At 68.9% G+C, this 15,199-nt stretch overlaps 2 protein-coding genes across 5 annotated transcripts; both read left to right on the top strand.

Annotated features, from left to right (window-relative positions):
• The first annotated feature begins 2,057 nt into the window (after nt 1-2,057).
• Nucleotides 2,058-12,492, top strand: AJM1 (apical junction component 1 homolog). 3 transcript variants are annotated; one of them, XM_052815028.1, is made up of 3 exons: nt 2,058-2,078; nt 6,286-6,359; nt 8,219-12,492. In XM_052815028.1, the coding sequence occupies exon 3, from the start codon at nt 8,282-8,284 to the stop codon at nt 11,522-11,524; it is 3,243 nt and encodes a 1,080-aa protein (XP_052670988.1). In that variant the 5' UTR covers nt 2,058-2,078; nt 6,286-6,359; nt 8,219-8,281; the 3' UTR covers nt 11,525-12,492. The 3 variants fall into 3 exon arrangements, with proteins under 3 accessions (XP_052670988.1, XP_052670987.1, XP_052670989.1); XM_052815027.1 differs by lacking the exon at nt 2,058-2,078 and adding an exon at nt 2,432-2,737; XM_052815029.1 differs by lacking the exon at nt 2,058-2,078 and adding an exon at nt 3,108-3,543.
• A 523-nt stretch (nt 12,493-13,015) lies between these two features.
• On the top strand, nt 13,016-14,552 carry PHPT1 (phosphohistidine phosphatase 1). 2 transcript variants are annotated; one of them, XM_052815076.1, is made up of 3 exons: nt 13,016-13,219; nt 13,583-13,707; nt 14,154-14,552. In XM_052815076.1, the coding sequence occupies exons 1-3, from the start codon at nt 13,149-13,151 to the stop codon at nt 14,234-14,236; spliced, it is 279 nt and encodes a 92-aa protein (XP_052671036.1). In that variant the 5' UTR covers nt 13,016-13,148; the 3' UTR covers nt 14,237-14,552. The 2 variants fall into 2 exon arrangements, with proteins under 2 accessions (XP_052671036.1, XP_052671035.1); XM_052815075.1 differs by having other exon boundaries at nt 13,101-13,299.
• The last annotated feature ends 647 nt before the right edge of the window (nt 14,553-15,199 follow it).

The following is a 15,199-nucleotide window of genomic DNA, read 5'->3' on the forward strand; positions in this document are numbered from 1 at the left end:
CCCCGGCAGCTCAGCCAGGGACAAGCCCGGACCTGCACAGCCATGGCGAGGACCCAACACCACCGTCCTCCATGCAGGGGTAGGGGACAGTCCTGTCCCTCCCCGCAGAGCCCTGCTGCCCACCTGGGGCTGCTGCCGGGGGCTGTGCCAAGGGGGTCCCTTCGGTCCAAGGGGCTGCCACCCCTGTGGGCAGCAGACACAAAGCCAGGGGGGAGCCCCCCACCCCTGCCCGAGGGCCACCCCAGGACTTCTCAGTGCCCAGGGGGTTGGGCTGGGGCTGCCCCCCCTCCCCGGGTGCCCCAGACTGGGTGCCTGGGGGTGTCGCAGCCAAAGCAGCAGCGTGCCCGGTGCTCAGGGGAAGGTGTCAGCCGCTGCCAGAGCCCCTCTGCCTGGCTCCCAGCAAGCCCTGAACAGCCAGCACAGCCACAGCCTTCGGCTCCATCCTTCTCCTGTGGGATCTTCCCCTTCTCTCCCCTAGGCTGCCCCTGGCTCGAGGAGGAGAAGGAAGAGGAGGAGGAGGGGGAGGAGGTGTCCACAGCCCCAATGACCTCAGCACATGCCATGGCGCTGCCATCTCCGGTGGTGTGGAGACGTGCCCATTGTCCGGTTGGATCCCTCAGCACTTTCCAGCCTAAAATAGCAGCCACACAGAGGGAGCAGATGGTCCCGCCACCCCTCGCCACAGGGCTCGTGGGACATGGTCCAACCCACTCGTCCCCTGCTCTTGGGCAGCCCTGTGGCCCTGTGGCCACCCCAAAGTGCAGAGCTCTGGACAGGTGACCTCGATCTATGGAGGTGTCACCCAGCGCCACAGCTGCAGGGACAGAGGGTGGCACCGCAGGGGATGCCCTCAGGGCAGGCATCTCTGTGCCAACCTGGCAGCAGCATCCTCCACAGCGGGACTCCATGCATTCCCATAAGATTTGGGCTCCTGCATCATTTGGGTGACTGCACCCATGGGGGATGCTGAGCCCCAGCATCCCCCTGGGCAGCGAGCTGGCCTGAACCACGCTCCTGCGTGCATCACATCATGAGCCTTACTGGTGCTCAGCTCCGGTGCGGGGCTGGCTGGCACGGGGCCGGCAGCAGGCGGGGAGCAGATGGAGCAGCATGGTGGGGGCCGCAGGGGCAGGAAGCCGGGGGCAGCTGGAGTGGCTGAACTGGCAGTCGGAGCACTGCATCCTGCAGGGAGGAAAATGGAAGCACTGGGGGGGACAGCAGGGCCTGGCTGAGCATGGCCCCAGGGTCCTGGGGGGTGGCTCTGCCCTGTCTGTGCAGCAGGGACAAGCTGACCCTGCTCCCCCCACCCAGCTACTGCATCCCTCTCATCTGTGCAAGGAGTTCCTGGGGCTCAGCCCTGTCCCAGGCAGGGTGCATGCTGCTGGCCCCAGCAGGCTCAGCTGTGCCCACAGCATACCTGGGAGCACAGGGGGCACACGGGGGCAAAATGCATCAGCTGGGGCTGCGTTCCTGCAGGAGTCACGGCAACACCAGTGTGCTGCAGACCCTGTGCTCACCCCAGCACTCCTCTGCCCGGTGCAGACACAGGAGACCATGGAAGGATGCTCCTGGGGCTGCAGCGCCCAGAGGGAAGGGTCTCGGCTACAGAGGATTTTGAAATCAAGCAAATCCCGGTACACGCACCCCCATGCAGAGACACACAGAGGGCGGCAGACCTCAGCTCTGGGCTTGGAGCCGCATGAGCTCCCAGTGGGTCCCCAGTGTCAAGGCCCCTTGCTGGGGCACCCACAGGTTCCCACAGGACCCTTGGCTGCACCAGCAGTGCCTTTGGCACTGTGGGCAGCGGAGGCTGGCTCAAGGAGGTGGGAGATGGGGAAACTGAGGCAGAGCTCCAGCGTCGGGGCCGGTGTGTGCCAAGAGCCATCGGCCGCTGCCTTTGCCCGTCTCAGCACGTTGCCCGTTGCATCGCCGAGCATCCCCCCGCGGGGCTCCAGCCGTCGCAGGCAGAGAAAGCCCCGGCGCCTCTGGGAAAATGAGGCCACTCCACGGAGGAGCTTATCGGGGGATTTCACTGCCCGGTTGGCCACGGACGGGCAGGGCCGCCGCGATGGGCCAAGGTCAGGCGGGATGCAGTGGTGCTGGCGGGGACGGGCCCAGGGGGCTGCGGCACCGGGGGGCTGCTGGCACAAGGGCTCGATTCCCCGCAGGGGCGCAGGACGTGGGGCTGAGCCCCCCCCGGCACCTCTCCGGGAGACGCCGGTGCCTCGTCCAGGGGTACCGGGGGTCCCGCGGGTGCCCACACCCGGGGTGCTGGGGGATCCCCCCAAGGCATGGAGCCGGGGGTCCCCCAGACCCTGCCCGGGGGGGTCCTGCAGTGGGCGGGGGATGCTGCGGGGGGTGGGGATGGGGGCCAGGGCCGAGGGGAGCAGAGCCGGCCCAGGGACCGGGGATGGGGATGGGGATGGGGATGGGGACCGGGGGCGGCGCCGGTGGGTGGCTCCCGGTCCCGGCCCCGGCCGGTAACTCCGCCTGCTGTATTTATGGGAAAACAAGCGGCGGCGGAGCCGGGCGGCCGCGGCGGAGCGTCGGGCCGAACTGAACCGAACCGTAAACGAGCCGGGCCGGGCCGTGTCCCACCCGACCGGGCCGGGCCGGGCCGGATCGGGCGGAGCCGGGCCGGGCCATGGCCACCGGGGCGGCGGCAGCTCGAGCCTAACGCGGCGGAGGCGGCGGGGATGCGGCGGGGAGGGCCGCCGGGACGGCGGGCGCGGAGCAGGTAAGGGGGGCCCGTGCAGGGGACTGGGGCCTGTCGTACTCCCGGGGGACCCCGACCGAGCCATCCCCCCGCGACCCCCCCGACCATCGCATCCCATCCCCCCATGCCCCCCCCCCCGAGCCCCCATCTCATCCCCTCCGTGTTCCACATCCCCATCCCATCCCCCCGAGACCCTCCCGGGCCATCCCACCCCGTCCCGTCCCATCCCATTCCCCCATATGCCCGTCCCCATCCCATCCCTCCAGCCCCCCCGGGGCCATCCCCATCCCGCCCTCCCCGGCCGAGTGAGTCATCGCACCCCATCCCTCCGTGTCCCCCATCCCCATCCCACCTCTTCCCCATCCCATCCCGCCGCAGTGCCCGGGCCGGTCCACCTCGCCCCAGTTCCCGGCGATGCCGGCCCCGGGGCAGGCTCAGCGCCCTGCGCGGCCCAGCGGGCCCGGTGCCGCTCCGTGCCTCCCGGTGCCGCTGCGCAGCGTGGGGGTGCCCGGGGCCACCGCCCTGGGGTCTGCGGTGCGCGGCGGCGGCAGCGCCCGGGGCAGCCCCGCTCCCCCCGGCCACCTCCCCGGGGGCCGCCCCGCGCACCCCCACAGGGTCCGGGCACTGCAAACCCACCCGGGGTCCCCCGGCCCCGGGGTGACCCCAGCCCCCCTGTCCCCTGGCCTTGCCCGTCTGCGGGGGCCCCTCCAGGGTGGGGTGCCAGGGCCTGGCCGGCAGAGAAGGGCGCTGGGGGCTGGCTGGGGTCGGGGCGTCCCTTGCTGCCCCTGGTGTGCTGCTCAGCCCTCACCTGGATGCCAGCGCCGGGGGTATGCTCCTGGGCTGGGGCTGGGGGTACTGGTCCCCCTGGCAGGATGAGCCCCTCCAGGGGGCACCCAGGGGGGCTGCGGCCGTGCAGCCGTGTGTACACGAAGTGGGGGGGGGGGGCTCAGGGCAGATGCTGGGGGGAGTGTGGGGGGTGCCAGGGGCTCACGGGCTGGGAGGCATGGGCAGGGGCACAGGGCTGCATGGTTCAGGGCTGGGGGGGGCACAGGGGGTGTGTAAGAGGGGCAGTGCGACGTGCATGGGTGGGGAACGCTGTAGGTGCACAGGTCACTGTGTGTGTTGGGGTGCTCTGGGGCTGGCACAGAGGGGGAAGCGTCTGTTTGCCACATACACGGGGCAGGGGCCGGGGCGGGAGCAGTGGATTCCCTCGCTGCGGGCAGTGCCCGGACAGCGTGTGCACAGGCAGCGCCGGCCGTCAGCGCCCTCCCAGAGCGCGCAGGCCTGCGTGCAGCGGGCCTGTGGGCTGGCAGTGCCCACAGCGCAGCGTGTGCGCAGGCACTGCACCCGCGGCAGTGCGCCGGCGGTACCTCCAGCGTCGTCTGCACGAGCACGGCGGTCACAGTGCACGTGAGATGCTGCCCTGGCTGTGTTTCCAGATGTGGGCACCGCTGGCATGCTCAGGGCAGCGCGGGTGCTGCCAGCACGCTGGCAGTGAGCTCAGTGCAGCGCAGCGTGCGCTGGCAGCCTGCTTGGGCTGCCGGGGTGGTGCAGTGGCAGCATGCTCAGCGCGCTGCATGTGTAGGCAGTGTGCTGGCAGGGTACCCGGTGCAGCGTGCCCAGGCAACACTCAGGCGGGCAGCGCGCTGCCCGTCTGCTCAGCGGGACGTGTGCAGGCAGCATGTGCAGAATGCCCAGGCAGCGTGAACGGGGCAGTGCACTGGCAGTGTGCTCAGTGCAGTGTGTGCAGGCAGCACCCTTGCTGTGCGCATGGGGCAGGCAGCAAGCTGGCAGTGCCCTGGCGGTGCTCAGTGCAGCATGGGCAGGCTGTGGGGCAGCACACTGGCAGGGCGGTGTGTGCAGGCAGCTTGGGGCAATGCACAGGCAGTGTGGGGGCAGCAAGCTGCCAGTGCGTGGGGCAGCACCCTGGTAGTGTGCTCTGTGCAGCGTGCAGGCAGCGTGAGGGCAGCACGCTGGCAGTGCACAGCACACTGGCAGCATGCAGGCAGTGGGGGCGGGCTGAGGGGCAGTGCCCTGGCAGTGCTCAGTGCAGCGTGTGCAGGCAGCGTGAGGGCAGGCTGCAGGCAGTGCCCTGGCAGAGCGCTCAGTGCAGAGCAGGCAGGCAGCACCCTCACCGTGGGCATGGGGCAGCCAGCAGGGAGGCAGCGCACAGGCAGGCTGCTGCAGTGCCTGGGCAGTGTGGTGCGCACTGGCAGGACACTGCACAGCCCGCACGTGCTGCATGCAGGCAGCGACCCAGTTCCTGGCAGCCTCCCGCAGGCCCCTCCGGCAGCCCGGGGTTGCTCCCGCTCCCAGCACCCTCATGCTGCTCCCACAGGCCAGAGCTGCGGGAGGCCGGGTGCTCACGTGCGACATGGTGGGAGCAGCGTGCTGGGCGGCGTGGGGTGCTGGGCAGGGAACGAGGGCAGCCCCCGACTGCAGGTAGGGCCCACAGGCAGCAGCGGGCGCAGGGCTGGGTGCTGAGCAGGGTGGAGGCGTGTGGGTGGCACCGGCCTCCACAGCAGTGACAGGTGAAGCTGTGGGCTGGCATGGGGGGGGGGGTGTCCCACCGGGTGCCCCTCGGCAATGCTTTGGGTGTGCTGGAGCGGAGCTGCTGTGCTGGGGACAGGGCGGGCACAGGTGTGTCTTTGTGTCCTGCCCAGCAGTGTGGGCACGGGGGGCTCTGCAACAAACCGCCTGGGCCCTCCCCAGGCTGGAGATATGGGCATGGGGCTGGCTGTGTCCCCAGGGGCCTTCTGCCCCCGGGGGGGTGGCTCCAGTGCGGGGACCTCAGTGGACATCAGCAGCCCTGAAAGCGCTGCCAGCCGGTGTCAGCATCCCCAGGGTGACACAGCGTGGAGACCCTGGGCAGGGAGACTGGTGCCTGCCAAAAGCAGGCAGGTCTGGGGGTGAAGCGGGGCATCTGGTGCCCACCAGCCGCGGGGGTCAAAGAGCAGAGGTGATGCCAAATCCTCTCCCTGTGGAGGGGACTCAGTGTCGGGGACAGGTGGGGTGTGGGAGCGTGGTGGCACTGGGCACCAGCAGTGTTGGTGGGGCCACCCCAGGTCTGCCCCCCCAATGGACAGAGGATGCCCATGGCTTTGCGGGCACTCTGCTCTCCCTGCGGTGCCGCAAAGCCCTGGCTCCCCCCGGCCCCCTGCAGCGCCGCCGCCCCAGCAGCCTCCCCACGCACCCACGCTGTCCTCCTCGCAGAGGAGGAATAATTCGGAGAAACCATGGCAACCCCGGGCGGTGCTGGGGATGCCAGCACCGAGCTGTCCCCGGGTCCCTGCACTGCCATGGCCTCAAGCGGCTCTGCAGGCAGTGGGGTGCTGCTGTGGTGGGTGGGGGGACATGCCAGTGCCCATGGGATGCAGTGCCCACGTCCCCAGGGGTGCACATGGTGGCCTCGCTGGGCTATGATTTGGTTTGGCTCAGCAGGGCTGTGGCTGCAGGGGTCTCTCAGGGTGCTCGATCTCCCCACCAAGGCACCCCATGGCCCCAGCAGCCACCCCTCTGCCATGGCCAGGGCTTTCCTGGGACCCTCACATGCCTTTTTTATTTTGCAGTGCTAGGATGGAGCCACCGTGGGGCCCTGGGCCAGTTCAGCCCACCCACCCCCTCCCTGCTGCTGCCGGACCAGGTAGGACCCTGGGCTGCAATTCCCTGCCCACCAGCCGCCCTGACACCATGGCGATGGGCTTCCCAACGCTGCTGTTGGCATCACTGCACCGTGGGGTGCTGCCTTCCCGGATCTGGCCCAGCTCCCAAGCATTGTAATGCAGCGGGGCTGATGCTGAGCCACTGCTACGAGGGCAAACCTGTTCCCCCAGCCCCGGAGACACTGGGATCCCCATCTCCTGGCACCAAGCTCTCCCCAGCCCACTCCAGGGACAGACACCCCAACCCCATTGGCTTCACCTCAGCTCCAGCATCCGTCCCCCACCCCGGCTTCAGGGTGAGCCAGGGCTTTACCCAGGTAACAAGGGGGGACCCAAGTCTGCTTGCCAAATAAAGTCTATTCCTTTCCTCCCAGAAATACCTTCCCTGTGGTCCTCTCCTGCTGTTTAAAGCCAAATGCCTTTTGCTGGCCTTTGCCATACACCTTTAGTGTATTATGGAGCAGCTGGTGCCCACCTGCGCTCCTGGGCCCCTTGGCCAGGTGGCCAAAAACACAAACCCTTATAGAATGTGATGAATTTTAAAGCTGGCCGGGTGTCGCTGCCGTGGGCAAAGCCCGTTGTACAGCCACTTGGTGCCGATGGTAACCTGCAGCTGGCTCTCAATGGGCTGTTGGTGGAGATCAGTGCCACAATCCACCAGGTCCTGCGGGCAAACCACCTCATCTGCTCCCCCAGTCTCTCTGGGGGGCTTGTGCTGATGACACCCCCTTGTCACACAGCAGTGTCACGCATGTGGCTGGGGACTCTGCCCACCCCGGCCACCCATGCAGCGTCGTCCCGGAGCAGGTGGGGTGCACGGTGGGTGCCAGACCTCGTGTCCCTTGGGAGCTGCAGCTGCCATCCCACTCGCTCTCCAGCCTGGGAGATGTGTTGTGGCTGCAGGACATGGGAGAGGACAAAGCTGGTGGGCGGTGAGCCAGCACAGCCCCTCCAGCACGGGGTTATTGCAGATGGGCCCCGGTCTATCCTGCTCAGAGCTGTGGGAAGCAATAGAGGAATCACTGCTGGCACACAGGGTTGGGGCACCCGCCATAGTACCCCTCTGCCAGCCCCCGGTGCTGCCTGTGCCAGTCTGGAGGAGCCCCAGGGAGCGATGCGGCTGCAAGCAGCCAGGACTGTTGGCACCCCACAGGGGTGTTCATGGGCCATGGTGGGTGCAGCTGCCACAGGGAGGCAGTACGGCTCCTGCCCTGCCAGAGCCCCAGAGCTGTGTGGGCTTCCCAGGTGCCATGGTGGAGGCTGCTGGTACCCATCCCTGGGTGATGCTCCTGCCCGTGCTGCCTACAGTGCTGGTGCTGGGCACAGCGTGCACTGGGACGTGGGTGCACGTGGTCCCAGGAGACCCACAGCCACTCAGATGCTCGCAGCGGAGGGCCGGGCACATTGTCTCCATCCACCATGGAAAACCCTAGTGTTGAACCCCCCCCCAGCCCTGTTCAGAGCTACTGTTTCCCACAATGCTGCAAGAGGGTCCCTGTGTCCTGCACCTGAGGAACAGGGGCATGGTGGTCAGTGGCCTCGTCTCCCTGCAGTGAGCTGGCACCCCTCCCAGCTGCCCTGCAGTGCCCAGTGCACCCATGGGTGTCCTGCCATCCTCTCCGTTATTTGCATCCCAGATTTGGAGTCTTTCCAGCTTCTTCCCCCAGTTGGGATCCGATTATTAACAGCAGCAGCAGAGGCTGGGATGCCCCCGAGCCCTCATTTCTGAAGAGGTGGCCAAACCCCTGCTTCAAGCCAGGAGCTGTGGGGATTTATCCAGTGCCATTGCGGCTCCCCGAAGTCTCCGCCGGGATTTAGGCGCCTATCTGTTCTCTTGCAGGGCCGGCTGCCTTCCTCTGAGGCCATCTGAAGGGGAGCTGGCGGGAGAAGAGTCGCTTTTAAGATGACACGAACAGACCCACCTGACATCCTGGTGTCTACGGTGTACCAAGACATAAAAGTGGCCACCGCAGCCCCCGGGGATTCGATTGTCTGCCAGCCCTTGGCACAATGTGACGCCTCCATGTCCTCGTCCCTGACCCACGAGCCGCAGCCCTTCAACAAGCGCCATTGCAGGAGCTTCGACTTCCTCGAGTCGCTGGACGAGCAGCTGGGTACCCCCCCGGCCATGGAGCGCCCTTGCCCGCGCCCCGGCACCCCCGAGCCCACGCCAGGGCTGCCGGGCAGGCGGGCGCCGCCAAAGCCGGACCCTTACACCGGCAGAGCCCCACCGCCGAGGAGCGAGCCGAAGCGACGTGCCCGCTCGAAGAGCGCGCCGCGGGTGAAGTCCACCTTCACCCCCGTGCCGATCAGCGTCTCGGCGTCACCGCCGCCGGCCCGGCGTGGGCGGGAGGCGCTGCGGGTGGCCCGGGAGCCCTCCCGCCCCGAGCCCTCGCCGCGCCGCGAGAGCCAGGTTCCCCTGCGGGCGCTGGCTAACGAGGTGCACCCCATCAAGCTGCAGCCGCAGCGCAGCAGCGTCAGCCGCATCTCCCCGCTCTGCCTGGGCAGCAACTGCTTCGAGGAGGGGCCGGGCGCCAAGGTGGGCGCCAGCCCCCACGTCAAGTGCCGGGTGGACATCAAGCCGGACGAGGCGGTGCTGGTGCATGCCGCGCGCAGCCTGCGGGCAGCCCAGAACCGCCAGGAACCGCCACGCTGGCCCCGTGCACCTGGGGCTGCCCGCAGCCTGGCGGTGCCGGGGAGCAGGCAGGCATCCGCGTCCCGCACGCCCACCCCCAGCGACTCCTACAGCGGGGACCCCCAGTTCCTTCCCTACCCCAGCGAGTACTACGAGGCGGACCCCCGGGCGCTGGCATACCAGACGGTGCCGGTGCCGGCCTCGCGGGACTTCAGGGAGTACCCCGAGAGGGGCTGCATGACCTTCTCGGCCCCCGGTGTCCCCGCCAAGTTCTTCTATGCAGAGGAGCCGGCGCGGTGCCCCAGCCCTGCCATGCCCCTCCGCAGCTCCAGCTACGCCAGCTACCCCTACCCCGGCCGCCACGCCATCCCCCAGCACTTTTACGCTGAGGACCCGGCCAAAACCGCCATCCACACAGTGCCACCCCGGACGGTGTACGTGGAGGAGGCGCGGGGCTACCCGGTGCAGGAGGCGCCTGCCCGTGCCTTCTACGGGGACGAGCCCCGCTTTTATGCCCCTCGCGGCACCCCTGTCAAAACCCTCTATGCCGAGGACGCCCGGACGTACCCGGCCCTCGGCTCCTCTTCCCGGGTCTTCTACGCCGAGGACTACGGGAAGTACCGGGAGCGGGAGATGCTGTCGCGGACGTGCCCTCCGCCCCGCAGTGCCCAGCCCTTGCACTTCGGCGACTGGTACTGCCCTGAGCGGAGTGCGCTGCCCTACCAGACCTTGCAAGTGTCGCGCTTCGCCCCACAACCACCTGGGCGTGAGGCCATGGTCTCCTCCTGGCATGCCAGCTATGGCGTAACCCCACCGCGGCTTGGCCGGGAAAGCCAGCACTACTCCAAATCCTGGGATAACATCCTGGCGCCGGCGGCACGCAGGGAGGAGGTCCTGCAGCGCGGGCGCAGCTATGAGAACCTGCTCGCCCAGGAGCAGCACCGTGCCTTATCCCCTGAGGAGCGCCGGCAGCCAGTGGTGATCAACCTGTCGAGCTCACCCAAGCGCTACGCTGCCCTGTCCCTCTCGGAGAGCTCCATCCTTGAGAGGGTGCACGCCGATGGTGGCCGAGGCCCTCCAGGCCGCTCCTGGTACGTCACACCGGAGATCACCATCACTGACAATGACATCCGTGCTGATGGGCTGGGCAGGAGCGAGAGGCGCTCGGCCAGCTGGGACGTGCTGGATGGGGGGCGGGAGCGCGGTCCCTACGCCGTGCCCTGCACCCCACAGCCCGTCCCCAGGGAGAGCAGCTCGGGGCGCCAGCGCAGCCTGGAGCAGCTGGATGAGCTCATCACTGACCTCGTCATCGACTACAAGCCGGCACCAGGCCATTGTGCCGGGGACAGGGACAGCCTCGCTGAGCAACTCAAGCAGCTTCTGAGCAGCAGCGCCCCGGGGCCCCCCCGGCGGGGTGAGGGCAGGAGGGTCCCCCCTGGCGTGCCTGAGGGACCCCGACCCACGAAGGAGCAGCCGGGTCCCAGCTCCCACGCCAGCGCCCCGCGCCCCCAGCCTGCCCCACTGTCTGTCGGTCCCTTTGAGAAGTCACCAGAGAACTGCTCGCCCGACCTGAGCGCGGAGGAGGACGACATGATGATGTGCTCCAACGCCAAGTGCCGGCGGACGGAGACCATGTTCAACGCCTGCCTCTACTTCAAGTCGTGCCACAGTTGCTATACCTACTACTGCTCCCGGCACTGCCGCCGCGAGGACTGGGACACACACAAGGAGAGCTGCGTCTACGGGCGCGTGGGCAGCATCTGCCGCCACGTCCTGCAGTTCTGCCGGGAGAACACCGAGGTGCACAAGGCCTTCTCACGCATTGCCAAGGTGGGCTACCTCTCCCGTGGCCGTGGCGTCCTCTTCCTGGGCTTCCCGAACGCCGGCTCGGCCGAGAACTTCCTCCAGTTTGGGCTGGAGAGCCTGCTGATGTCCCCCACCTACCTGTCCCTGCGGGAGCTGGAGAGCTACTCAGACAACCTGGGGGAGTACGCGCGGGAGCTGCGGGAGACGGGCAACCAGTATGACCCCGACGAATGTTTCCTCCTGAATGTAACCGTGGCTGTCACCCAAAAAGTGCCAGAGAGGCCGTCGCCGAAGATGCAGGTGCCGACGGTCAGGAAATACGCCAAGGTGGCCTTAGCCTCCTCCAGCCCCGAGAAGAAAATCCTGAAGAAGGAGCGGGACATGGAGACGTTGATCCTGACACCCCCACCCGGCACGGCGGACATCGACAAGGAGGGGGAGGAGGGCCGCAAGGCGCGGGAGGTCTGCTTCATCAACATCCAGCGGGAGCTGCGCATCCGTGGCGTCTTCCTGCGGCATGAGTTCCCCGCAGTCTACGAGCAGCTCTGCGACTTTGTGGAGAGCAACAAGCGCTTCACCCCTACCACCATCTACCCCATCGACAAGAGGACAGGCAAACAGTTCATGTGCATGATCATGGCAGCCTCCGAGCCCCGCACCCTCGACTGGGTGGCCAGCCCCAACCTCCTGGATGACATCATGTGAACGTGGGGTGGGGACCCCTCCCCCGGCACCCCCGGGTCACCCCCCTTTGTAGATAGGTGTTGCCCTGTCCGCACGGTGGGACGGGGACCCCCTCTCGGATGTGGCACCGAGGGGAGGAGGCTGCGATGGGCTGCGGGCGGCCGGCGTTGGCTGGGGGGGGGCTGTAGCCAGAGCAGTGGGCGGGCCGGGCTGGGGGAGGCCGTGAAGCGATGGGAGCACAGGACGAGGTTTGCTGTGGGGCACAGGTCCCAGCCAGCATCCTGGTAAGACCCCACAGAGCCCTCTCAGGGTGAGCAGTGCCTGGCTAGGGCGGGGGCACGCCAGGCACCCCCCCCCCCCAGCCTCTGCCCACCGGACGGCCTGGCTGCCTGCACACGCAGAGCCCCCTGTGCCTGCCCACGCACCCTGCCTGCACCCGGGGCCCTGCCCAGCCCTCCGGGCCGTGCCCCCCAGCACCTGGGGTCCCGTGGACCACCGCAGCGCCGCTGAGGCTGCACCGAGTCCATGGGTGCTGCTGGCGGCTCTATAGTCTGCAGCAGGGGCCCCATACGGTTCGCGGGTGGGAGCTGGGTTGCACAAGGTCTCTGTTCCTATAGCGTCTGTGTGTCCTGAGCATGTTACCGTATGATCTTTAGATGCAGCGGGGAGCCTATGAGGGTGGCTGTAAGGCACCCTTGGGTGCCCCCCGGGACCCTCTCCGTGAGGTCTCTGGGTACAGGGTACAGTCCCGGCAGGGGGGCAGGGACTGCGGGGGGTCCCTGCCCGTTGACGCTGGCAGAGGGCCACGCTGCGGCCCCGGCTGTGCGCAGTGCCGGGTGCGGAGCCAGGCCTGGCCCAGGGGTGCCGGGGCAGGGCGGTGGGCGGCCACGGTGCTGCCGGGGAGCCCAGCCACATCGCCAGGGCTCGGGGTGAAGGACCCGAGTGGGGCTGGCAGGGCCGGGCGGGGGTGGCTGTGCGCGGCGGGGGCGGGGGGGGGGCCAACCGTGGCAGAGCGGCAGCGGGGGGACCCGCCAAGCTGGCGGCGAGGGGTGCTGCGGGCCAGGGAGCCGTGGCGGCAGGGCCGCGGCTTCGGGGCTGCCCAAGGGGTGTCGGGGAAGGGGGGCAGAGCCGGGGGCAACGGCAACACCGGCAACACCGGCAACACCGGCAACACCGGCAACACCGGCAACACCGGCAACACCGGCAACACCGGCAACACCGCAGCGCTCAGCCGCCCCACCGCTCACCCGGGGCTGCCTCACGGCCCTGCCCGGCCCCGGGCTCACCGGCCGCCCTGCTCGGCGCCCCGCGCGCTACCTGCCCGCCCACCCGCCCGCAGGCAGGCTACCCGCGGCCCAGCTCCCCAGCCAGGGCCCCTCTTCCCGCCGCCCCTTCCACCATCGGCGGGCCTCGGCGCCCCGGTGCGAGGCCGCGGCAGAAGGTCCCGGTGCCCCCCCCCCTCCTCCCCACGCTCTGCCGCCGCCGCCAGCAGCCCCCGGCCCGGCGTGCCGGGACCACCCCCCGCCGCGGGCAGGGCTCCGCCTCTCCCGGTTGTGGGCGGGGCCTCGGGGCGGAGCCGGGCGCCCTCGGGCGGTGGTTGGCCGTTGGGGCGGAAGGGGCGCGGCGCGGCGGCGGGGTGGGCGCGATGGCGGCGGCGGCGGCGGAGGTGCTGTCGCGGGTGGCGGACGTGGAGATCGACGGCGGCGGCGTCTTCAAGTACGTGCTGGTGCGCGTGCGCGCGGCCGGCGGGCCCGGGAAGGACGTCGTGCGCGGCCACGGCTGGGCCGAGTACCACGGTGAGGGGCGCGGGGCACCGGCACCGCCGGCCGGGCTCGGGGCTGGGGGGGATGGCGGCGGCGGGATCGCCGGTGGGGCTGCGCATGGGGCTCCGTCCCGCCCACCTGTGGGCCCGGGGGTACGGAGGGAAGCGGTCCCCTCCACGGGCCCCGGCAGCCGGCGAGGGGCTGCCCCGGGGTGGGGGGCCGTCCGTGGGCGGTGGCTCAGGCGGGGGTTCCCGGTGCTCGGGCACGGCCCCTCCGGTCGCCTTCCCCGCCGCCCCACGGCTCCCTCCCCCCGCAGCCGACATCTACGAGCAGACGGCGCGGGAACTGGCGCAGCAGGGCCTGGGCTGCGAGTGCCTGGGGGGCGGCCGGCTCTCCCACCGCCCCGAGGAGAGGAAGATCCACGTCTACGGGTACTCGGTGGTAAGCGGGGCGGCGGGGGGGCGGCGGGGAGGGGAGGGCACACCCACCCGTGGACGCGGCTTCTCCCTCCCGACGGCGGGTCCCGCTGCTCGTGGCCGAACCGGGAGCAGGAGGGCAGAGCTGGGGCTGCCCACGTCCCCTCGGGTCCCCCAGAGTGCCCCGAGGACCGTATCGGTGATGCCGGTGCAGGTTTTGCCAGCTCTGGCGTGGCACCGGCCCCCGGCCTGGGTGCCGTGCTGTCTGGCAGCTGGAGCCAGGCTGAGCTGCCCGTGGTCTGTGCGATCGGAGCTGATCCGTCTTTCACAGACACGGGCTCAGCGGCGTCTTCCGCAGCCGGGGGCTGCTGCCAGAGCTTCTGGTTGTGGTGAGCCACCCCAGGGCTTCGCCGAGCTCTCCCGTGGGAGGTAACCGTGGGCTCTACTTTGGGACCCTCTCTCCTCTGCCAGGGCTTTGGGCGAGCGGACCACTCCGTGACTACAGAGAAGCTGAAAGCCAAGTATCCGGACTACGAGATCACCTGGGCAGATGAAGGCTACTGACTCGCTCTAGCTGGGCAGCGGCATTGGCGCCAGCCTGGAGCTGGTGAGGCCAGATCCGGCATCAGGGCGGGGGCAGCAGGCTCCCTGTGCTCAGCAGCACTCTGGGCTCTCCTGTTTTTTCTTTGTGTTGAACTCGCCTGTTCTCCACTGTCACCGGACTTCCCACACGCCGTGGGTGATGCCCACCTCCTCAGCACAGCGCAGCAAAGCCTCGGTGAAGCCAGTGGGTGCTCTGCCCTGGCCTCCCAGGTAGCGAGGGGGTTTGTCCACGTGTGTATGTGAGAATTAAACACGTTGGGGAGCGCAGCTGCTTGCGTGGTCATGTGTTCATGGCTCGGCTTGCTCCTTCCTCCGGGTCTGGGTTGTACCCCCTTACAGCAGGAGTGACTCCCTGGGTTTCCAGCCCCTCGTGGGGGGCCTGACCCCGGAGCTGGCAGAGTCTGGGGTGGGGACAGCAGAAGGTGTGTCAGGATTAGCCTTGGGAAGGGCTGAGGCAGGAGAGGAGAAAGCAATGGGTCCCCAAGCCTGACGGAGGGAAGGGCAGGGTGGTACCAGGGGAGGGACCACCCTCATCTCCTGCTGGGAGGGAGCCGAGCTGCCCAGGAGCATGGTTTGGAAGAACACGCCCCTTCCCACACCAGCAGGTCATCACACCTTGAGGCAGAGTATCCTTCAGCCCTCCGGACAGCCAGGACTGGCTCCTGTCCCTCAGTATTTCCCAGGGAGACTTTCTGCTTGCACTTCTAGTGAGGAGCAGCGTGAGGAGACTGGGAAAAGCTGCTGGAGCCATCGGTGGCGGGAGAGCTTGAGAGAGACGTGCAGGTCACGTTGGCTGGGTGGATTGCTCTTTTGCCATTCTATACAAGGTTGGGGCTGGAGGAACCTCACCTCCCCCCTGGTCCCAGCCCCGTTTCACTTGTCAGGCTGCGATCCTGTGTGCTCCCAGCTCCTGT

This window comes from Harpia harpyja, chromosome 19 (assembly GCF_026419915.1).
Source record: "Harpia harpyja isolate bHarHar1 chromosome 19, bHarHar1 primary haplotype, whole genome shotgun sequence".
Taxonomy (NCBI): domain Eukaryota; kingdom Metazoa; phylum Chordata; class Aves; order Accipitriformes; family Accipitridae; genus Harpia; species Harpia harpyja.

What these genes read in the sequence shown, in the direction of transcription:
- PHPT1 (XM_052815075.1), top strand. Translation starts at nt 13,149, where the DNA reads ATGGCGGCGGCGGCGGCGGAGGTGCTGTCGCGGGTGGCGGACGTGGAG. An exon ending in CGGCTGGGCCGAGTACCACG is followed by an intron (nt 13,300 to 13,582) that starts GTGAGGGGCGCG and finishes CTCCCCCCGCAG; the next exon opens with CCGACATCTACGAGCAGACG. An exon ending in ACGTCTACGGGTACTCGGTG is followed by an intron (nt 13,708 to 14,153) that starts GTAAGCGGGGCG and finishes CTCCTCTGCCAG; the next exon opens with GGCTTTGGGCGAGCGGACCA.
- AJM1 (XM_052815028.1), top strand. Translation starts at nt 8,282, where the DNA reads ATGACACGAACAGACCCACCTGACATCCTGGTGTCTACGGTGTACCAA.